This window comes from Triturus cristatus, chromosome 3_1 (assembly GCF_964204655.1).
Source record: "Triturus cristatus chromosome 3_1, aTriCri1.1, whole genome shotgun sequence".
Classification (NCBI taxonomy): Eukaryota; Metazoa; Chordata; class Amphibia; order Caudata; family Salamandridae; genus Triturus; species Triturus cristatus.
Window position 1 is genome coordinate 627,234,815 of NC_140583.1, and position 25,318 is coordinate 627,260,132.

At 43.8% G+C, this 25,318-nt stretch overlaps 1 protein-coding gene across 2 annotated transcripts in view; it reads left to right on the plus strand.

Moving 5' to 3' along the window:
• Positions 1-25,318, plus strand: part of HACD3 (3-hydroxyacyl-CoA dehydratase 3) — a 309,056-nt gene that overhangs the window by 95,091 nt on the left and 188,647 nt on the right. For both annotated transcript variants that reach the window (XM_085644589.1, XM_085644590.1), the window contains exon 2: positions 9,636-9,678. In XM_085644589.1, the coding sequence (XP_085500715.1) occupies positions 9,636-9,678 (43 nt within the window). The remainder of the gene's footprint in view (positions 1-9,635; positions 9,679-25,318) is intronic.

The window sequence follows — 25,318 nt, forward strand, 5'->3', positions numbered from 1 at the left end:
AGACTTCAGTGGGAGGGGGATGAGCATGTGTAGTTAGTGAGACTGCAAGCCTGCGGTGTTCAGCCCCTCCCTGAAATGGAAACGTTGCTCCTTCTGCTGACAGATTTCCACTGCTTGTGTGTGCAGTAACAAACTACTTTACTATATTACTGTAGTCACAATGTGAATGGCGCAGTGAATGGCAAAAGAGAATGGCCCAGTGTAACCATGTGTATTGGCCTGGCCCTCTGTTTACCATATGAGCACTTACGACAGCTAAAGCAGTCTTTATTCAGATGCTAGCAATGGGACCAACATGCATTTTCATCACAGTTTCTCTTTGGACATTGAATTGCAAAACCTATACCTTTGTAGCTAATCAGTCAATCAATATATACATTATTCGGTTTAAAATTACAAACCATGAAATTCAATTTCAATAACATCAGACAGTACACAATGTTTGACAAAGCAAAACATTAAAAATCGTTGGAATATGCAATCTGACATGCCTACTATATTTTTTGAAAGGTGATAATCTTCATTTGTTTTTGCCATTCATTTCCAAATCTTGCCTCTTTTCCCTCATGGAGTGCAACTGAAAGTCTGTTTGGGAGGCGGGAAGGATCATGGGTAAAATACAAGGTCACACCGATCTTAGCATCTCAAGCCTCAGACAGCAGTGCTGTCCTTAGGTTAGGACTAAAAAAAATGATCAAACCTATGACATCAATTATATGTTCTGACAAATATGTAACTAAAAAACAGTCAATATTCATAATGAAGTAAACCCACATGATTCCGAACATACTCATCATAGCTGGTAGTAATGTCCCTCTTGCTCTATTGAAATGATGAGATAACATAACAATATGCCTCCTCAATCCAATATGACATATTCAAACTTTGCTTAAAATATTCTAAAAATGAATACATTTTATACACAGACATCAGTTTGCCCCTTTCTTAAAATAGTGTGCTCCACTTATATCAGACATTTTTGTGAATTCAGGCTTAGCACACATTTGCTTGGCATTCTCTGAAAATAATCTACGCTTTTATGTGCTAGATTTTCACTGCTGGTTAGTAAGTTCACTCGTCTGTAGACATATATTTCTCTTAATGTTATGAAAATATGTTTGCTTTGCTCTCAATCACCTGCGTTTAGTTTGTAGTAAATAGTTTTGCATTTCTATAAAAATTTAGCTGGAATTGATCGGAAAATACCAATGTTTTGCTCTCAAATATCAGCTTTTCGTGTTTGTCTTATAGACACATTTTGAACTCAAACACAAGCTTGACGTGGCCATTCGGTACTCTTTCAAGAGTCCCTCTCTGCCTGGGGGAAAGAGTTGCAAAACTGTAGGCTATTGTGAAAATAGCCTACATAGAGATCCTCTCTTCATTGAAGTTCACTGCCTTGACATCATGTTCCTATAGGACTTGAAAGGCATTGGTGTACCCACCTCAGTCATATGGTCTAGCTGTAGGACTCCGCTCTTCATAATGCGTCTTACACTCTACAAAGTCCTGAAGAAGCGAAATAAGCCAACTCTCTTTGATGTCTGCTGCCTATAAAAGCGTCCTGCTGTCAAATCTTCCAGAAATCAAACGGCACTCCTTCCTGTCTCATCTTTTCAATATGCTCTACAATCAAGGATGTGATAGACACCTGCACTCAGTCCCAGAGAACAGACTGACCCCAGCTCATCCCATCACTCACTGATGGTTTCATCAAAAGAAATATTGTCATCTGCCGTAAGTCACCCACACCTCAAACACGCTTGTCCTGATTTTCATTGAGAAAAGAAACTACTACCCAGAATGTGCCCACCACAATAAATAGCACTTATGAACTGTTCGCGATGGGGCAAAGATTACTCAGCACCAAATCCACCATCATCACAATTCCTTTCACCCAATGAACTCATTTAACACCCCGGGACACTTCCCGATTAAAAACAAAACACCCATAAAATCCCTGAAGGTTTTCCTGCACGAATATCATTGCCACTGATAATATCATACCACATTAGTGCCCTCCTCTTCTGGAAGTTATTCTTCCTCTGCTGTGCAGCCTCTGATTGTGGAAGGACTCTGGGAACCCTGAGCTGAGTGAGTGGGATAGTGCCGCAGCTTGTGGCCTCTGAGCAAGATAGTTTTTTCAATGAAAGTTCTAGTAATACAATCAGAAATGCGCTTTATAAGAATATGTTAGGTAAATATAGAGTCCCTTCTTAATCTTGGGAAGAAATAAGAAACCAAACAAGTTTTTATGTTCAGTTCCCCATTGAGTAGCGACGGCCTCCACTCCCAGCATCACAAGGAGAAAATTAAACTCCAATACATATATCAGTTATTACTAGCAATCAGAAAATCCAGGAACAGAGAGCTAAGGGAAAACCCACAAGAAGAACCTTAAACACAAACTATTAATACGTCACCAAGAAATCTTATTTGTTTACAATTACCTAAGCCTCACCTCCATTATTAAAACCAATTACATCTTTTACTCCAGACGCCCCTCTAAATTGAAACGAATCTTCCTCCACTACCTCCCCATAACGAAATCTTGCAAAATCCCATATGGCTTGAAGCTGTCCACCACCCCTTCCTCCACTTTCCCTGGTGAAATTGACATCTCTATTTTTAAATCCGGAAATATCCTCATACAAGCCTCAGAAAACAATCTCACTATCTTTGAGCATCACTTCAACACCTTGCATGATCTAGTAGACTCTCCTGCGCTAATTTCTACAGCCTCACATTCACAGGAAGTCCTCCCCACTTCGCCTCATCTGACGCCCACTCCTCCACTGCATGATACCGCAGCTTTCTCTGAAGTCTCCCAAATCCCTGACCTTTGATCCCATCGCTCCCGTAGCATCCTCCCCTTCGCGTGCTATTTCCACATCTAACTTAGCCAATCAAACCCTCCCTCCCCTTGCCTCATCGTCCTCTCCATCTTCAACTGATTTTCCATTACCCCTCTCGGCCACCTTAACCCTCTCCCCTTCCCCTGAAGCTCACCCACCCAACCCCAATCCCTCCCTTCTTACCTCTCACTCCTCTCATCCCCTGCAGTCTGATCCCCCTACTCCGACCCCCCCTACATACTGAGTCCCCTCCCATCAGCCCCCCCTGCTGCTCCACGATGGACACCATTCCCCTCCTATCTTTATGTCTCCCTCCCCCAAAGAGATAATATCACCTCCCATCACTTGCCCCTTTCCCTCTCATCTCCTCATAACAACCACCAGACCTCCGGGTATGTGGATGCCCACACTACAAGCCTTCCTCAATCGTCCATCTTGAACACCCCTCTCCCCCTTGGTTCCCTCCACGTATACTTCCCACTTCTCTCTCCCTGGCTAATGCGGACTATGCCACGCTCCTCTCTGTCCTCTTATCCTCATTACCATCCACACTTTTAACCCAATCGCTTCTTAACATTGAACTTTACCTCTCCATCTTGACGTCGGAACTTTCATCTCTCAGGAAAGACTTTATGCACTCTGTAATTAAACCAGCCAATCACCCCTCTCACTCGGCGACTCACCTACGAACACTTCCTTCCCGCTACAAGGATGCACTTCCCCATACGACATCTCAGACGGTGAACTTCCTGGTAACTGTCTCCCTATACCTTCCCAAGCGCCGAACCATCACTCCTCCCCTTACCCTGGGGACTTAAACAATATTTACCCACCCAGTACCTAGACTGTTGCCTCGCTTATGCCTTACCCCACCATTCCGACGACACTGGGTAGTAACCTCTTCCCTTCCTCCACTGGCCCGCCCATGCCTTCTCCACAACGCAATGCTACTACCACTCTGCCGACACCTCACTACACTATTCCCGTGATCCTGGGGTCAAGCCGTATACCCACCTCCCCTGGCTCGCCTTGGCCCCCACAGCAACTCACCTCCATCCATTCTGGCTGCTCCCCCGAAATCAACCATATACCCCTCAACTGCATGCTGGTCAACTGTCGATCGGCTGCACGACATGCTACTGAAATCTCGGAAACTATCCTTAGTGAAGCTATTGACATCGCTTTCCTTACGGAAACCTGGCTCAAGGCTCACTCATCATCGATTCTTGACATGCTCTCCCCCCTGGGGTACTCCATTCTCAGAAAAGATAGGCTTGACAAAATTGGGGGGGGACTAGCCATTATTTTTAAAGATGAATTCCCACTCACCCTTATCAAGAATTCGGATCAAACGTCCTTCGAATACATGGGAGCCAAACTAAGTTCAGGGGGCCCCTTCTATTCGGCTACACAACATTTACCATCCCCCTGGTGACCCTTTGCCCTTTGTGGAGGAATTGTCTGACCTACTTTCCCAAGACTCGATTTCCAACCCCAATAACATCTTCCTCGGTGACTTCAACATTCATTGGAACAATAATACTGATCCCTCGGTTAGCACCCTCAATGACCTCCTTGACGTTACAAACTTGACTCAACTTTGCCTTTCACGTACACATTAGGGGCTACTCTGGACGCTATCATCACTAGCAAAGACCTGGCTTCCCTTTTGCAAATTGTCCCTATTGATTGGTCGGACCATCACCTCATCCTCTTCACGATCAATAGCGCTGCTCCTCCCCCTTCCCCCAAAAACATCAAATATAAGAAATTAACCAGAAACCTCCACCTGATTCCTCCGTGCGATCTGGAGTATAAAATCAAAGCAAAACTCCAACTTCCTCCTCCATCACTTAATACTAATGACCTTACTGAACACTACAACAAAGCCTTCACTGAGGTCCTTGACCAAATTGCCCTGGCTAAATTAAAATCACAAAAAAACATTCCCTCCCAATCCTGGTTTAATGCTAATCTCAACAGTGCGAGACACGCGCTTAGGATGACCGAACGCACATGGAGACAACATCCCTCCCCCCTTAATCTTGCCCTCCTCAGGACCGCTAGGGCCAATTATAAAAAACACATCCTCAATGAAAAGGCCTCCTTCTTCCGCGCTCAGCTTGACCGAGCCAAGAATAGACCCAGGGAACTATTCAGCATTATCAAAAATCAAACAGCTTCTGCCCCTCCCAAACTGACTGCCTCTACCGAACGATGTGAGGAAATTGCTTCCTTCTTTTCTGATAAAATTGTCAAGATCGATCTATCCTCTGCTTTTCCCCCCACCACAGAGCTCATCGCCACTCTGTCCTCCCACCCAAGCTTCCTCTGATTCCCTCACCCCTCCTGACTCTGTCCCTCTCTAGCACTCCGGTGCCTCCCTGGAACTTTTCCCCGCCTGCCCACAGCTAAAAACTAACGCATCTTGGCTTTATTTTAGCCCAGTTACCGAACGAGAAGTCCTCAACATCATCTCTAAGCTTAAACCTTCCTCTCACATCTTTGACCTGCTCCCCGCCTACCTCGTTCAAGATTTAAAGCACATCATTGCGCCTTATTGGACTGCCATCATCCACTCCTCCTTGGCCACTGGCTGTGTCCCCGTCTCCCTCCAGCTCGGCCAAATCTCTCCCATCCTCAAAAATGCCACGGCTGACCCTAATGACTTCTTCAATTTGCGTCCTATCTCGAATCTTCCCCTTCTATCCAAGGCCATCGAAAAATGCGCCTTGCTCCAACTGGACAAACACATTGACTCATTTAACCTTTTGGACACTCTACAGTCAGGCTTCCGTAAGGGCTGTAGCACTGAATCTGCGATGCTCAACATTGTTGATGACATCCATCAGTCCCTCGACCGAGGGGTGGCATCCCTTCTCATCCTTCTCGACCTCTCTGCTGCTTTCGATACTGTCAACCACTCTAACTTACTCAACACCCTCAAGGATCGGTTCGGCTTCAATGGTCCTGTTCTCAAATGGTTCACTTCCTTCTTTCAGCACAGAACTCAACAAATTAAAATCAACAATTGCCTCTCTAAACCTATTCCTATTTCCTTGGGTGTTCCCCATGGGTCTATTCTCTCTCCCTCTCTATTTAACATCTTTATGGAGCCCCTCACCCTCATTCTAAAGCAAGCAGGTATCAACTATCACCTCTATGTGGACGATACCCAACTTTACTATAAAATTAAATCCCATGCAGACATTCTGCATCTCAATGATACCTTAACGAAGATTCAACAATGGTTTCATCGCAACCACCTGAAACTCAACCCTAAAAAAACAGAAGTCATTCTCTTCGCCCCCAAAAACAACCAGCTCCCCATTCAACATTGGTTTTCTGACCTTAAAGCTCTCAACTGCTCCTTGTCCTCCTCCAGCTCAGTCAAATATCTCGGTTTAAGCCTTGACCAAAACATCAGTCTTTCCCCCCACATAAAAATCGCAGCTAAAAGCACTCTCTTCTCCCTACATCACCTCAAAATAATCAAACCCTTTATTCCTGCTGATGACTTCACATCTGTTGTTCAATCACTAGTCCTCTCCAAATTGGACTATGGCAACGCCTTACTCGCCGGAACACCTAAAATCCATCTAGCCCCAATCAAGGCTGTCCTCAACCTCGCGGCCAGGCTTATTTCTGATTGCAAGAGGTTCGATCACATCTCCCCCATCCTCAAAGATCTCCAATGGCTTCCCATCGAAGGCAAATCTGCCTAGAAGAACGCGTGCATTACGCATAAAGCCTTGCATCTTCAAACCCCACTGTATCTCTCACAAAACTTCACAAAGCGGGCTGCTACAGAGACTCGAAGAGCACCAATAGCCTCATACTGGTACCTCCCTTGGTACACAAGAAATCCACCCAATCTCACTCTTTATCCGGCTTTGCTCCTACTATCTGGAACTCACTCCCCAAAGATTTACGTTGCAACCCCTCATACGTCCGCTTCAAAAAGGATCTCAAGCGACACCTTCTCCACAAATACTGGGGTCCTTAATTCCAGCCTCCTTTCAGCGTCCCACTTCATGCCCAGGATGGTACGACATTTTCACACTACATCATACCTGTCTCACTTCCCCCGCCTTTCCGCCCTCACCCATACCCCCCCCTCCTTCTACTAGCTCCCATATAATCACTGCCTTCTCCGACATGCCTTCTCCTCTCCCCTCTCCTTCTTCGGTCTTTCCCTAACTCATAACGTTCCCCCCCTCTCCATCCCTGGCCTTGCACGCGGACACATCTATCTAATATACTGTTATAGACTTCATGTACTGCTTATTGTTCTGTTTAGGTATCTATTGTTCACATTTTGCTCATATTTTTCATTCTTTTCCTTTTTGTACTAATGCCATTTTGTAACTTGTTCCCACTTCCAACCCCGGTAAAGCGCTCTGATACCTCTGGGTCTAGCCAGCGCTATATAAAACTGTTAAATAAATAAACAGTTGGGATTTTTTCCCAGAACGTGTTAATAGAATACTTGGCCATCTATTCAGACTATCTTTTGAAGAGCAAGGGGTTCAATACAGAAAGCTACTGATTCACACGTAAATACACATCTGGCAGTAACTTGAGTGGTCATTGCATTACTTGAGGTGATCTCATTCACTGTGATGAGCTTGAATACTGAAAAGACTTTCAATGCAGTCGATTGGGACTTTACCTTGGAAGCAGTGAATGTGTTTGAGTTCCCTTCGATGGTGTTTGAGAAAGTCATGTTTTAGTCCTCACAGTGCAAGGATTCTCTTTAACTCGTAATGATTATAAATGGCATGCACAGTGAGTGGTCCATGACCACATATTTATTTCCCCACTTTATTAAATTGTTTTTTTTTTAAAGTGAGCATTAAGTCACTGTATCTGTTTACACATTCCTTCTTGCAACGCCCAATGTCCAATAAAAAGACATATCTGTTTGCTTGATCCAACTCATCAGGGATACTATGGGCCTTCTTTAGAGTTTTGCGGACTGAATACTCCATCACTAACGTAGCAGATGTCCCGTCTGCAGTATTATAAATGCATCTAAGGTTATTGCACCTGTAATACAGGGGTTTGCATATTCACCATTTGTCCTATGTCATGGGTTTCAGTGTTGGCTCCCAAATATTTATTCGCATAGACACTTTTATGTTTCTTTTTTTAGTTGATGTTCCAGGTTACATGGCCAAAGTCTTCACTTCAACTCCATTCACTATAAGCCAGGAACCTTTGGGCCTAAATCATAGTTGTAGAGGGTGAAAGTGAGAGGTTGGAATTTCTTGAATCCCTTTGCAAGAATTGGAGCAACACATTTACCAGCATTCAGAATATCTTGTCTACAAAGATTGCAGTGCCCATTTTGTGGTCTTTATCCCCCATCACTACTGAAAGACTAAGTTAGGCGCTATTATGGAGAAATAATTTATTGGAGAGGATGGGTTAAAAGCCCCTATGTGGCAGGGGAAATAAGGGCTGATGATGAGTTCTAGACAGCCTGGTTTCATTAAGTCTCTTCAACAACTGCCCTCAAACTGCAATCTGTCCTCGTGAGAAGGTTTGCTGATGGAGTATTGTAATACTGTCTACACCGCACAAGTTATGCTAGTTGAACCACCAAGGCAATTTTTTTATTATTGTATACCACACCTTGGTTATTCCAGAACATTATAGACACTTCTTGTTACGACTCCCCATGAATTTCAGGAACCACCAAACTGTTGAGAAGGTTCTAACTGAGCTCATGTGATCACTCTATCTTCTTCCATGGACCAATTATGTTGTATTTGGAGCAGGACTTCTTTTAGGTAATTTCTCAAGTGCCATGTCTCATGATCAGCAACACCCTACTCTAGGTGTCATGTGTGATAGTTGATTCATCCTGAAGCAAGGATTGTTTTATCTGCAGCTCACCCTGATAGTAACAAATTCCCCTAAAGTTGCCAGCAGTTTGCTTGTGCTACTATGAGAGACCTCACTAGCATTGCAGGAAGTCTCGCATTGTTTGCATGGTACAGTGAGGTTTAGAAATGACCATAGCAAATTAAACTATCGCACTTTGGGAAAATTAACAGTATAATCAATACTGTATTTTTCGTTATTTAGATTTCAGCTTATGTATGTGTCTACTCAGTGTTGCATTTTTTTGCGTGGCACAACAGCATACCGTACTAAGATTGTAGTAAGTAAATGGGGCATAAGTAGAAAAATGCATTCCCCATGATTATCGTCAATCATTAATGCACTTACAGGATTTTGTCAAGGGTTTTCAGCCAGAAAAATAGGCTATAAAGAATGGTAGAGAATGGGTTTAGGAAACGATAGGTAATGTTTCTGGAGAGAATGCTAATTTGTCACATCATAGTGCAGAGTTCCTAAAGCACTCTCAGTTCAAACTGCGTGCTGCTCTGCAAGAAACCGTGTGGCGAAGTAACATATGTAACTAAATAATTATGAAATGGTGGCCGAATAATGTCTATTTCGCTCTGTTGCATTTCGATCAACCATCAGATCACTTATTCTGCCACAGAGATGTTTTCACAGCTGTAGTGATATTGCTGGAAATTTAACCTGGAGCATTGGTAACTGTTGCTAATGGCGCAGGAGTGGAATATGGGCAGCGTATATCAGCAATTACGTTCCATGAATTCCTAGAACAAATGTGAAATTTATGCTTAGGTGACAGAAATATGTGGATGGGAGGGAAGAGGATAATGTGAGGAAGAATGTTTTGGACACTTTTCTTCTTTTTTTCTACAAGGAACTAATATTATTACTTTTCTTTTCTTGCAGAATCCAGAAATCAGCATTAAAGACAATGCCCTGCATTTTAAAGGTTGGTATCACTGTGCTGTACCATATTTCATCAGTAAGGAGATTGTGTTGTGAGGAATAGTGCATGCCGATCTAATACTGGTGTCCCCCGTATCCGATTATCCACAATGTTGATGAAGTTTGCTTTTGATCTTGGCAAGAAAAGCATTCAGCTTCTGTGTGTTTTTTAAATTCCTGTGAGCTAAGGCTAGTTTGTTAGCAGCAGTGTAAAACTGTGAACTGATCTTGTGTTTGTTGCTAGCAAAGATACAGAATGCACCACCTCTAGTATGTGGGCAGAACAGTGTTTGTAGCTATGCCCAGTAAAGTAAGTAGTACTTGCTCATTTACTGGCACTTTGGCGTTTCCCATAGCAGCTGAACTGCCTCATATGGCCTATCATACTGCGATCCTACAGTAGTCTATATCATAATTGGTTATTTTCCATTACTGGCTTGCCCCCTGGCACTAAAGTGTTACCAAACTGGGTAACAGTAGATGTTATTTGATATCATTCTGGTGTGATCGTTTTTTTTTTTTTACAGTAACCTTTAAGGTGGTTTAAACTGATACAGTTTCTGAACAGTGGTATTATAATAAAACGGTTGGTGCACCTTTCACAGTAATATTTGTTAGTACATCAGGTTTATTTGATAGAACAGCTGCTCATTGGTATCCCTATTTGTTACCATAATCAATAAATCAGCATTGATGTAAAGATCCAGCCACAGTGGTTTTTGCTACCATAATTATGTGGCTAGTTCTTGATATGCCATTGTCACTATACTATTTGTTACCATATCAAGTAGGTAGGGTACAACGCAATAATAATCGTTCCACTGGCAGATGAAGGAGATTTTTAGCAGTGTCATTGTACAGTAGTATTGATTACCCAAAGGGTATTTCTTTATTGTACATTTATGGCATGCTTTGGAGCACTGCACACAAAAATATTTAGTAATTAACCATAGTTACTTATTTTTAGGTCACGCCTGAGCCAGCGCGCATGCGCTGCTCTGCGAGGCATTTTGTAAGGGCTTTTAAATTCCAAACACACGCTCGTGCGTGTGCTTGGAATTTACCACTTGCTATTGGGCTTTGCGTGCTGTCTTGTGGCCTAGGGTCTGCAGGAACGAGCATGAGCGCCATATGTTTCCAGTTATCGTGCCGCGTCTCGCAGTCGCGTTAATTGGAAACATATGGGCAAAGGCGGTGCTTCACTTTCGCCGCAGCGGGCACAAGCGCGCTCACGCGCGCACCACTTCCGGGCTTGTCTTGTTTATTCTTTTTTTGGCTTCCAGTGCAAAAAAGAGGGTTTCTTCTTTTCCATCCTAGGGAGAAACGTACGTTTTTTTTCTTTTTCTGAAGAGCGAGAGGAGAAGTGAAAATCTGGTCTGCGGCAGAGCTGCCTGCACCACGCTGGTACGTGCTGTGTGATCAATACGTGTCTGTTATCAATCCCTCTGCTCCTGTCAGTGCTGTGAGGGGTGGGGGCTGTTGTACCCTCTGAGCACTTCTAAGAAGGTTGTGAGCGATACCACCACCTTATGTGACCCCCTGTTACATTAGCGTGTTTATTTTGTAAGCACCCTATGAGGGATCCACACGTGTTAATGTTTTAAACCCGACCCCTCGTCCTGCAGAAAAGCACTGCACAGCCTCCCACCTGAAGCTCCGTGCCTTGCAATATGTCGGTTTCCAATTGTATCACCAACACCTACCACCATTGTTTGTTTGGTAGCTCGATGCTCCTCCTCCATGGTGCTCCATCCTGCTATATATTCACATGGCGATGCTCCAGATTTGGGTAGCGATAGTGCAGTACATTCACATGATTTGCTGTTGATTTGTCATTCTGCAGTGTAGCCTATATAGGAGGTGTTGTAGTGTTGCTGTCTACTTGGCACACAACTGTTGGGAAAAAGTACATGCTGTTGTGTGGCTGTCAGTTTTGCTGCAGTGCTGTATATTTTACATAGTGTCGCATTGTTGTCGATTTGGCATGCTGCAGTGCAATGTATTCACACTTTGTGTGCACAATAGAGTGCAGTGTATTTACAGTATTGTGGTCTTGTCGATTTGGCATGCTACAGTGCCGTGTATTAACTCGTGTTGTGGTCTTGCTGTTGGTTTGCAGTGATGCAGTACAGTTTTATTGTTGATTGAATGCCATGGTAACGTGTATTTATATAGTAATGCTGTTGATTTGATACTATGGTGCAGTTTATTTATATGCTGAGGCTATTGCTTTGGCACAAGTATGCAGTATTTATAAGGTGTCACTGTGGATTAGGCAGTATGGTGCAGTATCTCTATACCGTTCTGTTGGTGATTTAATGCTATGGCCGAGTATATTTATAAAGTAATGCTGTCAATTTTATACTATGGTGCAGTATATTTGCACAGTGATGCGGCCTACTTCATACCATAATGCAGTTCATTTATATGATAATGCTGATGATTTGACAAGCAGGCCCGTTATATTTATAATGGGATGCTGTTGCGTCGATACTGTGGTGCAGTGTATTTATACAGTTCTGTTGTTGCGTAAATGCTACGGTGGATAATAATTATAGGTGATGATTTCTATTTCATACCATAGTGCAGTTTATGTGAATGGTGATGCTGTTTATGTGACAGGCGTTTATGGTATATTTATAAACTAACAAAGACATTTGATTCAGTGTATGTATACAGTTACAGTATAGTCCTATAGTGATACTATTGTGACTGACGTGCAGTATATTTATGTGGTTGCTGTGCGGTTATATGGTGACACGTCAAAACCATTGTGCAGTATCTATACAATGTGACGTCGTTACTTAGATACTGGGGTGCAGTGTTAATCTGCCCCTGACGTGGATATCGCGGGATACGCCATGACGTCACGTCACCTCTTGCATTTGCAGTGGCAAGGACGGCCTGTGAGTGAGGCAGTCACTCCCGTTTCAACTCCAAGTACGGTATCTCTTTTATCTGCCTGTAAATTTATTTTGTTTTAATCTTTTAAACATTGTTGGTCACTGTTTGTTGCTCCTACCTGCGGGTGCTTGCTCTGTCATTTCCGCCTTCCCGCCCCGGTCCGACGCGGCAATTAGTGCCGTTGCGCGGAGGGCGGGTTAGGCTTGAGCAGCACTTCCGCTTCCTGGGGGGCTTGGCTAGCGACCCTTTTGGGGGAGGAGAGATATATATTGCGCATGCCTGGGTGGACGCGCAGCGGATGCGCCGCTGGCGTGCCAAAGGCAAGCCCGTCTGCGCCCGTCTGCGCCCGTCCGCGACCGGCCGAGAGCCGGGGCCAGCACCCCTGCCTGACTGAGAACCACCTGTAGGTATACTTCTGAGCAACTTATGTTCTTACGCCCCCCTATCTTGGAGCAGTGTAAATATAGCATCCCGGCAGGGAGCCAATGGCATAAGTGCAGCTATTGCCCTTTTATGTCTGCGACTTGCCTCAGAACCAGAGATAGCAACCAAGTCCTGAACTGCTCTTTGATTAATTGTAGGTCCCTACGGAAACATAAACACAAAATTTGTGATTATTTGAGAGACGCCCAGCCAGACGTATTATTCCTTACAGAGACCTGGTTAAATGAGGACTCTGCTCCTGATATTCTGGAAGCCCTCCCTCAGGACTATGGTATTACTAGAATTGACCGCATGCCCAATAGAGGTGGAGGAATCGCCATTGTTTATTGGTTAGCTATCCAATGCACCCTGGAACGCACAGAGATTGAGGAGTGTGAAGCTGGGCACTTTTCCATCAGGGTGCCCCTAAACTGTTGTATTAAGGGGTTCCTGATATATCGCCCTCCGGGGCCTTACACACGCTTTGCGCCCAGCCTGATAGAGCAAATAATGCAGCCGGCTTTACGATATTCCAAGTTGCTGTTGGTGGGGGATTTGAATCTGCATTTCGATGACCCATCTAACAATGGTGCGCAGGAGGTCTGCCAGGCACTGGCTGACCTCCATTTGACACTCCGATCCAATCTTCCCACTCACCAACTTGGCCACTTATTGGATCCAATCTTTGCTAACTGGGATGCTTTGCAAATTCAAGACCCAATCCCAGTTACATGGTCTGACCACTTTTTGGTCCCTTTTGGGATCATGCTGCCACAGTCCGCTGTGTTGTATAAAAAAGGTACCTCCAAATTGGTGAGGAATTGGGCTAAGTTCTCTATACCTAGCTTCAATACGGCCCTACTAAGGGGCGGGCCGCCTGGGGGCACTGATATCGAGTCTGCATGTGAGGCACTTGATAAACGCATCCTAGTGGCACTGGATAGCACGGCTCCTTGGTCACTGAAAGCACCAGGTAGGCAGCGTAAAACCACTCCCTGGTTTAGCAATGAACTTAGAATTGCTAAATCAGCTTGTAAGCGCCTCGAGAGAGCCTGGAGGAGAAACTAGGATGGATTTGCTAAAACTGAATATAAACTTAGCTTACAAAAATACCATGCCATGATTAGAAAAGCGCGGGCCACTTACTATAGTATGAGGATTGAGACAGCAGAGAACTCCTCGAAAGAACTCTCCACTATTTTTAAAGAGATCACATCATTGGCAAGAGTAACAGCTCCTGATGTCAATTCTGCTGACTCCTGTGATAGGATAGTGGATATTTTTGCGGAGAAGGTGGGAAAGATTTATGCCGCTTTCCCCGTTTCTGCTCAACAGGGTGGTATAAACAGTAACGGGGTACACCGGGTTCCAGAGGCGGATTGCCTCTGTGACCTTGGAGTCCCCAGTAGGGACATACTTAATAAAATAACCCATGGTATTAAGTCCTGCTCACCTAGTGATCCGGCCTCCCCTAAGATTCTTAGTGAGAGTTTAGATGTTATAGAGCCCTACATTAGACATCTTCTTGAGCTCTCTTTCTCATCTGGAGTTGTCCCTAAAAGTTGGAAAGCGGCCACTGTCATTCCTCTAAAAAAGAAACCTAACATCTGCATGAGTCAATTGGATAATCTCCGTCCCATCTCTCTCTTGCCCTACTTCGCGAAAGTAGCAGAGAAGGTGGTTAACATCCAACTGACTGCGCACATTATTCATCATCCACCCTACACAATCTGGCTTCCGTGCCACTTATTCTACCGAATCGGCTCTGCTTTCATCTACAGAAGCGATCCGTAGGCAGGTAGATGCAGGACAGACAGTTGCTCTAGTCCTTTTAGATCTCAGTGCCGCTTTTGACACTGTTGCCCATCACACACTGCTACAACGTCTGAGAGAAGATGGTGTGGGGGGCAGGGCGTTGGAGTGGTTCTGTTCCTTTCTATGTGACCGTAGTTTCCAGGTGGCGCTGAAACCTTTCCTATCTAAAAGCGTCAAGTTGGACCAAGGGGTGCCTCAGGGCTCCACACTGAGCCCAACTCTTCAATCTCTACATTGCCCCTTTGGCTGAGATTGTGGGGAAGTTTGGTGTCAGTATAGTGTCATATGCTGACGACACTCAGCGTGTGGTGACTCTTTCTCAAGATTCTGAGGAGGCAGCACTGAATTTCTCAATGTGTCTTCAGGAATTGGCGTCCTGGATGGCCTTAAATTGCCTTAAATTGAATGACAACAAAACAGAGGTTTTAGTGGTGGGTAGGGCCCCCTCAATCTGGACCTCTGCCTGGTGGCCCCAAACCTTGGGCGCGACCCCATCTCCCAAGGATCAGGTAAAGAACCTGGGGATGTGGTTGGACACTACATTGTCCATTGAGACACACACAAGGAGAGTGACTGGAAATTGATTGGGGTCCTGCGCACCCTTCGGGAGACATTAGATATACTCCCTGTGTCAGCCAGAAAAACGATGGTTCACGCCCTTGTGACGTCCCTTCTTGACTACGGTAATGTTCTGTACTTGGGTGCTAATATTAAATGTGTTCAGAGACTCCAGCACATCCAGAATGCGGCTGCACGCCTCGTACTAATGCTCCCAAGAAGAGCATCATCTAGCATGGCCCTGGCTTCCCTGCATTGGCTCCCGGTGAGGGAACGGGTTTTGTGTAAAGCCATGTGTATTAGCCATCGTATTATACAGAAGAAGGGACCTTCTTATCTGTATGACCTCCTTACTCCGTATGCTCCCACACGGGACCTAAGATCCAATGGGACGGGTCTGGTCAGCATCCCAAGGATTAGAAGAGCCAGGATGGGCGAACGCTCTTTTAGTTTTCTAGCAGCCACCCACTGGAATAAGCTTCCTACAGAGCTCCGGTTGGAATCGTCAGATTGTTTTTCAGAAAAAGCTCAAAACGTGGCTTTTCCCATCTGACCACTCCATCTGACCTCTCTTTCTATTTGCTGTTTCTCCTCGCTGTCTTAATCGGGTTCCTGTCCTTGTCGTAGTGCTGGGACGCACTAGCTAGTGCAGCCATGCGCTTTATAAATCTGATTTGATTTGAGTGTGCCTGTGGATGTTGGGAGGGACCCCTGCCACATGTAGTGTCGCCCTCACAATGCAGTGTTCTCGCTGGATCCCCCTCCTGCAGGGAAGGGTCTTCCTTTGGGGTGCTGTGACCCCTCTGCCTTGCCGGGCTCATTGTGCTCGTGACTGAGGCGGCCCAGGCACCTGCTGCCATCTCAATATGAACCCACTGTCTTTGTCCGCAGTCCAAGAAATGCGGGGCGCCATAGATGGATAACCTGTGCTCTGGGGAGGGAGGGCACCCCGGCGCTGTCTGAGACCACTGCTTGATCGATGGACCACCAGTGAGAGCTCAGGCCACCCAACAATACGTCTTGTGAGCAACGCTGACAGGCCTATAAAGGAAACCATAACATGGCACAATACCCGCCTCCACCAAAGCCTGACATTCCACTGGCTCTGCCCCGGGCCGACCGTCTACTGCTCCATTAGCCCCAGCGACATATCAAACCCCAAAACCTCCAGCGAAGAAAGATAACAAAGGAAAGCATCCTTTATCTGTTTTTCTAATGGGTGCAGGCGGTGGTCACTTGGTATGCGGTTGGTGCTCTAGGTGCAATAGGGTGAGTTCAGCACCAAACACTGACAAAGCCAACAGGTCTGACTTGCATTTTGAGTCAAGACTAAAATATTGCTTAAAAGGTGTATGCAGTGAAGAAAACAAAAGCATTGGCATAGCCAATAGGTCTCGCCTTTGGGACCTTAGAAGTGTTTAGCCATGCAACAGTTGATGTTGTTGCACCAAAGATATTGTGCTGCATATCTAAATACTTATAAGGTCCCACAGGCGAGACCTATTGGCTATGCCAATGCCTATTAAAGTTGGGATTTGCCTTCTGGCCCCACATGTACACATAGAGAAAGCGAACTGTTGAGTCCAACAAAAATAACTGTAAAAACTGTGCTAATGTATATAGTTATTATTTTTCACATCTATTGGGCTACAGACTGTGTGCTTTTTGCACTGTTTGTTGCAAGGCTTATTGTTAATTTACAGTAAGCGTCGAGTGCTTACCATTGGTTAGCTTTATTGTCACTCTCATTTGCTTACTCCTTATTCGTTAACTTGCATGAGCTTTCCTTACTTTTGTGTGTTTGCCCCTCCCCAGGAGCATAGATCATTACCAGTGTTCTGACAATGCTATTTTTTTTTTTGTGTAACACAAAAGAGAGTGCATGTGTTCCAGCTGTCTCACTCGTGTCCTTCATTTCCCCCCAAATTTCCCTGTTACACGGTTTCTTTTGCCCATGTGCTTCTCCCTGCCTGCTCATGTTTCTCTCTTGCCCATTTGCTTTTCCTACCCCTGTTCTACCCGTTAGTTTGCTTCCCTCCCTGTGTCCTCTGTGTTGATTCACCTACACCCTCTGTCCTTTCCCCCTTCTGTTACTTCCCCCAAACCTGTCCTCTTTGATTCTGCTGCCTCCATATTGATTACACCCCCCAGTGTCCACTTTGCTCTTTCTCGCCTGTGTTTCTCCCTTTGCGCTTAGCTTTCATGGAAGTGGAGGATATTTGGATCTGCTTTGCCAGGGACTAAAGACCTACATGACTTTTGGATCAACTTCTCCAGGGAAACATACAGCACCATTTCTAACTCTGTTGCTGTGAAGAGTAATCTCAGGGCCCCAACAGGGGAGCCCAGATCCTCTCCGCCCTCCGCCAATGGTATTCAAATTTCCCATATAACATAAACAAAAGGAAAAAGTAGAGATGTCCTGGGCTTGTAGTTCCATGTAGAGCAGGATATTACATATGGTTCAGAGATGACTGTGCCCCCACTGCAGGGGGATAGCGTCCTTTGTAGGAGTGAGGATGCTTTTTCCGGGTCCGAGGAGGAGCGCTTAGTTGAACCAGATCGGTAGCGTCTTTGAGATTTACTTCTCCTCGGCCGAGTTTGCTGCAAGCCCTGGGACGAGTCCGACTCCAGCGGTGGCGGGGTACGCGGCTTCGGGTGTGTACGCTCATCTGTCCAGGCAAGAACAGCCTCTGGTGAGTCGATTAAGTGGGATTTAGAGTTATAAATAACCCGCAAGCGAGCTGGGTACAGGAGCATGTACTGAATATTCAGTTACCGCAATCTGAGCTTTGCTGCCATAAAGGATTGATGCTGCTGTTGTACCAGACGGGTATAATCCGGGAAGATCCTTATGGACTTGGAGTCATGGAGGAGTTTGTCTTTGTGGGACCTGGCGAATTGTACAATAGCGTCTCGATAAGCATAATTCAGGAACTTTACAATGATTGTTCTTTGGCTTTTACCTGGAGGTGGCTTTTTAGTTGGTGCACGATGAGCCCTCTCCACGGCGAAGCATGAGGATAGTTTATCAGCTGGCAGAAGGCCCACAAGCCATTGGGTGAGAAAATGTGACATGGAGGAGCCCTCGCAACCCTCCGGAAAACCAATAAAGCGCAAGTTGTCTCGTCTCGCTCGGCCTTCGGCGTCCTCCACCTTAGAGGCAAATTCTTGTGTTAATGTTGTGAGTTTATTCACTTTTTTTTCGATGGTAGTTCCGTTATCTTCAACTGTGGACGCGCGTGTCTCCGCGTCAGTAATGCGGTCCACAGCCTTTCGGCGATCTTGTCTCAAGAAGGAGACCGTGGATCCCACAGCGACGATTTTGGCATCAAGTGTGTTCCTTGCCTCAGTGATTGCCGCCAAAAGGGCTGCGTTGTCCGGCATTGAACCCCCGGCTTCTCCCCCAGTTGCACTGTTTTGAATTGTGGTATACTGGTCTATGGTATTCTTCTTAGCAAATTTAACAGTTTTACTTTGTCTGTTTGCACAGTTCATTCAATAAGTTTGTCAACAGCTAGGTTTTTCTGTTCAAAGTCTTTAAAGTCAAACAGTTTCAAGGGGGTTCATGCAATTCTCTGCTCCAGTCCAGCAAATCTGAAATTGAAACATTTAGTACTTGGCTTACATAATAAGTCCATACAATTGCCTTCGAATAGGTACTCTTGATCTTCTGGATCTTCTTGGCACTTGATCACTTTGTGTCAATCAATATCTTTGTTTTGCTTTTGGTTAAATGCATAAAAGTACATAAATAGAAATGCTGCATTTGAGAAATGCAGGTACAGTTACAAAGCAGGTCGTGCTAAAATGCGAAATTAGATTTTACTTGAGGTAGATAAAACCATTTACCAGAGCTTCATGTGCTAAGTCAATAAAGTTAAAAAACACATGTAAATAACCTACATAGCAATAAAAACAGGATTAAAACAAAGTTCCTTTCAATCGATGAGCGATTAACAAATTCATACATTCTAAATATAGCTGTGCAAATCTGGCCAAGATTGGAAAGCTTAGCACACAACCTAATAAGTATTTACTTTGCTTGGGCGTAAAAAATATGACTGTGCAAATCTGGCTTACATTAAAATTGAAAGCTGAACACAGTTCAAATCATGGTCTACCCTAGAAGTTACTTAATTCGAATAAAAAGGGGGGGTCCCTTAGTGGCCTTACGACTTCTTGTCACAGCTTGTAATAAGGAGACCAAAGTAAAACAGACATACAGGGTTTCTAGATTCTGTGGCATAGCAAGAGCCATTGTTGAGGAGTGATAGCTAAATTTCTTCAACAGGGGATGATATATTGTTTCCTCTCTTTTATACAGAAAGTGCAAAAGAACAAAATGGGCAAAGTTGATTGGGGTGACCTTTTATTACACAGGCAAGGGGGGAGTTGTGAGGTTGGGAATACATTCATTGGATACCCCAGCATTATCGGTATATAATTCAATCGAAATCTGGTTAAAATATAATGGTACTGGGTGTTTTCAACAAAAGAAAGGTACGATGTAACCCCTAGCAGTAAATGTGATAGTCCACAATAGGTTAGAACAGAAGCTTCCCCCCTGCATTTGTCCAATCTATCAGAAACATTTTCTTAATAAAAATATCCTTTAACCTTTATTAAGGGAAACCTTCACAGAGTCTAGGAGTGTCAAAAAGTTCCAATAGCCCCAGTGATGTAAGAGTATTTTGTACATAACTTAACCAGGGGATTTTGTGATTGTGGTCTAAAGATAAAATATCTTTCAGAATAATTTGATTTAGATCAACGGTGTTCCTTTTCCACAATGACAACCACAGGGAGAGCAGGGCCAGTTTAATAACATCGCTTCTGTAAGGCAGATCAGCGTCCTTGTGAGCAACAAAGTTACTACAAGCTGTTGGAACTGCTAATAGCCGCTTAATACATTTTTCTTCTATTACTTGCAAGGTTGTGATATATGCTGCCCCCAGATCCAAGCCCCATAAGTAGCAATAGATCTCGATTTAGCCAGATAGATTTTGATAATTTCTGGTACAGGCTTACTACCCAGTTTTTTCGAGAAGCAGAAAATTACAGCTGTACTCTTGCCCATACGATCTGCCGTATTCTGTACCAATGCCTTCCAGGACTGTTTTGACTCGAAGACCACCCCTAAATAATTGAAGCTTGAGACCTGTTCTATTTTTTCCACGTCGAGATAAAAACGTGGTGTTTTTTTTTTTTTTGGGCCCCCCCATGGCTAAAATAAAAGTCTTGGTTTTATTTACTTGAAGGTCCAAATCTGCCATTTGGTGAGAATTTGGTAAAAGTGATTTGTCACTAATAATAGGGAACTTTGGGTTCCACGGCTCTCATATGTCTTATAAGACACAGATTTTGCATTTCAGTGACCTCTAAATATCAAAAAGGAAAACCAACATCTTGATCGTACGAGTTTTTAAAGAAGTAGTCAGACCGTACAGGTAGGCTGTGACTTATATTCTTCCTACTATAAAAAATACTGTCTATAGAGGAACATTTACTGAAAATACAACTAAACATTGTGTTCTTTGTTGAATTTAAACCTGTTGGCTGAAGAACAGCGATCTAAGATACCATATGCTTGAGATATACCCTCCTTGACATAAGATAAGACGATCTGTAGAGGTCACAGACATATTCTAATAGGTATGTTATGTTGTTATATACTCTATAAAATGCTTTTTTGAGGCTATTAAATGACCAGTCCTCTATCTTAAAAGATGAATACAGGTTATGTAATCATACACACCAGCTAAGCAATAGATGTTATGAATCACGTGAACTTTATTCTTCCGAGTTGCTTAAATTTGCACATTTTGTATTGGAAACAAGGAATGTCGATTTGATTCTAATATAGTTGTCTTTTACATTGTCATCTAGATAAAATATTGATTTTCTTGTCCTGAAGAAGGTGACAAAACATTTATCACCGAAACTCAGCGTCAACAGTTCTTTTAACAATAATATTTTTAATGTATTTGACTAATATATTGTTTTTTTTTAAATTTGTGTTTAAAATCATTGAGATTCATGTAATTGATAAGTCTATGTAAATCAATTTAAGTGAACTTTGTGAATTAATTGAATCCGTTTTTAATAAAAAAATATATTTTCACAAGAAATCCTTTTTTATATTGTATGACATTTTTGACTTTATTTAGAACTTTACCGTAATTGTGTATCAACCTTTTTTTGTTTAAAATCTCAGCAACTTGGAAATTATCATATTTTTTTGATTAATGATGTTGTAATTTAGGTCACGGATTCATTATATCTGGGTTACTTGTGTTGTGGTTTACATAATTAGTGTGTTTCATTCGACCACTGGAAAAAGGGCAATTCATTGTTTTGTTTGATTGTGACAGAGCAGTCTTTACTTCCTCTAACTCAAAAGAAAGACAGGTTGGTGATTTAATAGGCAGGTTATCAGACATGGGGCGAGAGCCCACCGGGCTATGAAGATATCCTGAAAGTAACTTATCCATGACTCCTCCTCTATATGAGCATCCAGAGAGGGGTCGCCATTATCCAGGAGGGAAACTGAATTAATCAAATTCCAGAAAGTTTTACTATCTTTCAAGGCAGATGCTTTCTTTAAAGTTTTCCATGCTTCGTATTTTAGCTCTCTGTTTTTCAGCCCTAGCTAGCTTGTACAGGTTCCTTAATTCACATACATATTCCTTATCCCCTGGTAGGGCTTTTAGAGCTATCCGGAGATTGTAGGAAGCTGCTGAACAATTCTTATCAAACCATCTGCACTGGGCAATGTTTTTTTGGGTAATTAAGCGTGCCAGTAGGCTTTTAATGTTTGCTTGAATATTGGCAAAGGATTCTATCACCAAGTTGCTACTGAGTTGTGGGTCTAAGCAGCGGTTAAAATCCTCATAGTTGGTTACTAGAAGGTTTGCTAGTAACTTAGGCCCACCCACCTTATCCAACTTTAAGGAAAAAACATTTTTCCTCGCTAAAATAGGGCTTTTCTTAGCGGCACACCATGCAAAGGCACATGTGAGCATTGCATGGTCACTGAATTCAGTGAAAGAGACCTTTATCTTGGAAAGATCAGTATTTAAAGGATCACACGTAATTATGTAATCAATTACAAAACAGCGTTCTGTGCCCTGAAAAGTGAAGGATAGTTGGCTATTTAATGGATCAATTTCATTTCCAAGCTCTGGTTGCCAAGTCATCAATACGTTGTTCAGGACAATGCCATGTTTATTATGAATGAAATGAGTAATTGGCTCTCCCCTACGATCTTCTATCCCACACAGCTTTGTCTCAAGTCTTGGGCAGGTCCTAATGTTAAAGTCTCCCACCCACAAAAATTGTAGAGTGTTTGGGTATAATCCAACAGGATCCTCAGTGGCCATACCTATATTCTTTGCTACTGTTTCGGGGTAAGAAAAATTGTTATTATAGTAATTTATTAATATTAGGTCCCAGATATCATAACCTTTGATTACTAGTATATGAAAGTAAGGGGTTGTTTTTATGAATTTTAGTACTTTCATTGCAAGAGCGTTAGCTAGCAATGTCAAAGGGCCCCCCTTGGCTCTATCCCCGGTTGAGGGTACTGCAGGAGTGCTAAATGAGCGGTAACTGTTATTGAAGATTGAGTGGCACTCCCAGGTTTCTTGAAAGCAGATAATCTGAAAGTCAGAGAGTGCTTCATTTAATTGTTTGTTGTTAAAACCCGCAATGTACAATGATAGAAAAGTATGAGTCAGATTATTTGAACAAGAGATGGGGGGCCTCTGTGATATCATTAGGTTGGATGAGCAAAGGAGTGTTATAATTCAAGCTCCATTCGACCTGCTGTGTTCCTTAGGCATTGAACTCTCCCTGGCAACTGGGATTTCAATTTGGCAAGCCCTCTGACTGTCATTCTCCATTCAATTGAAGGAATCCAGGTTCGATAAGGGAGCGAATCTATTGAAATTTGAAGGGCCAATACTGGCATTGAACCCTGACCTACTCAACATGGTGTTTACCAGCTCTGTCTTTGATGCAGTATTGTATGTTCCAAAGGGTGGTTTGTAGAAGTAGCCAAGCGGCACAGGAAGATCTGGGTCAAAGCTATGAGTGGAGTGTGGGAATACAATGATAAATCGTCGACAAACAACAAATTGTGAAAGTTTAAAACAATGCAATCGCCCTCATGTGCTTTTGGAGATGGGCCTACCCAAGAAATTCTCCTGGCCATGATAAGATGGTTCCAAGCTAAATGACCCAGTCTATGATGGGCAGAGAGCCAATGGGATGTTTTATCCATAAGTTGGGTAGTAGTTTCTTGTAGTGTGGGTCTTAGCGTAGGAACATTTACCAGTATTAGAACAAAAGGGCATGCAGCAGAGGGAAGATTAAGAGTTGGTGAGTGGGTTACCCATGTGTTTTCTGGGGGGATGGTCTGCGATTGGCTGGTGATAGTTATTGAAGCCTTAGAAAGTCTAGAAGGTACACCCTCCACCCCGTGGCTAATGGGGACACAAGTGTCCTTCAGTGTACATGTGGATGACCCCATATGACCTGGCTTTAGGAGCTTTCCATCTGTGGGTGATGCAACTTTCCCTGTTGTATAGGGCTGGTGTTTCATGCCCAATTTTATCACTGTTATATCCCCTGTATCTGCCCCTGCTTAAAGCTTGCTATAGGTACAGCCGTATGAGCACTAGTATGGGTTTGCGAGGAGTAACTCATTATAGCAACATTTTTAGATGTAAAACAGCCCTGCTCTAAACTTTCCGGGATTTTTAGGTCAATTGAGTCCAGCTTTAACAACATAGGATGTGATATTGAGGTGATCTTGCCAATAAGGTCCTTTGTGAGGTAATTTTGTGGTGATGTCTCTTTACTTGCAATAGCTAGGGCTATAAGTGTCCGAGAAGTTAGGGACTTTCTGGGTTTCTTAGACTTAGTTGGTACTGGATCTTTTAAAATTCCTTTTTTTCTTTTGCCTGATACAGCTAATGGTGTAGTGGGCACGTCTTTGGTAAGTTGTTGAGTGGAAACTGGATGATCAGTAAGTTATTCCTGAGAGATTTCTTGGGGCAAAATGTGCTCTGGGGATCCCAGAATATTTTGTTCTTCAGTGTCATTGCTGGCAATCTCCTGTGTTATTGCATTGGTAACTTTAAGCAAAAATGTATCGATGGTGGGCATAGTTACCCCTGCAGAGGATGTTAAAGTTGCCCTTTTCTTCCCCGTTGCTGCCCTGGGCATACTTAGAGAGCTACTACCAATAGATAAAAGTCGGAGGGGCCCAGCCCAGCCTCCTCCGGGCTCCGATGGGCATAGACGAGCCTGTTCTCGTTCCCGGCTTCGCCCGCGCTGTGGGAAAAAGTGCATCTTTTTGTGTAATAGGCAGGGCTGGCTCCACCTCCCGCACCAAAACTGAAAGCGCTGCGGTGCTGGGGGACCAAGGCCCACCCCTGTCGACTATCCAGTGTTTCAGGCGGTAAGTGCAGGCTCTGAACCGGCCCTTGCTGCGTCCCCTCTATGTTGTTACTTGTACCACTTGACTCTGTTTCCTCAGTGATTGTGGGTGTTATTGATCCAATTGATACCTGATCTCAGCTTCTTTCGCTCCTAGACTGTTGGCCAATCAGCTTTGAAAGTCCTTTCTGGTCTCGATAGAGTGCTGGAGCCTGCTCCTGGATTTTTGTGTTGCTCTGGAAGTATCTTGACTGTCACTGTTGATGGGATATTTACTCCTCCTTCTTATGCATGCACTCTAATGCCACTCTGAGATATCAAGAAACTGATTTTCTTCACCTTTCTGCAGTTCTTCGCGCCCTGTTCCTTGCCCCTGGGTCAAATGCGGTTGTACATTCACCAGTGTTCTGGATTCTGGCTCTTAGAATACTATTTCTTCATACGAATTTCTTGTTCTCTGGGTATGCGAGGCATGCATCCAGTTCGGCACCCCGGGGCAC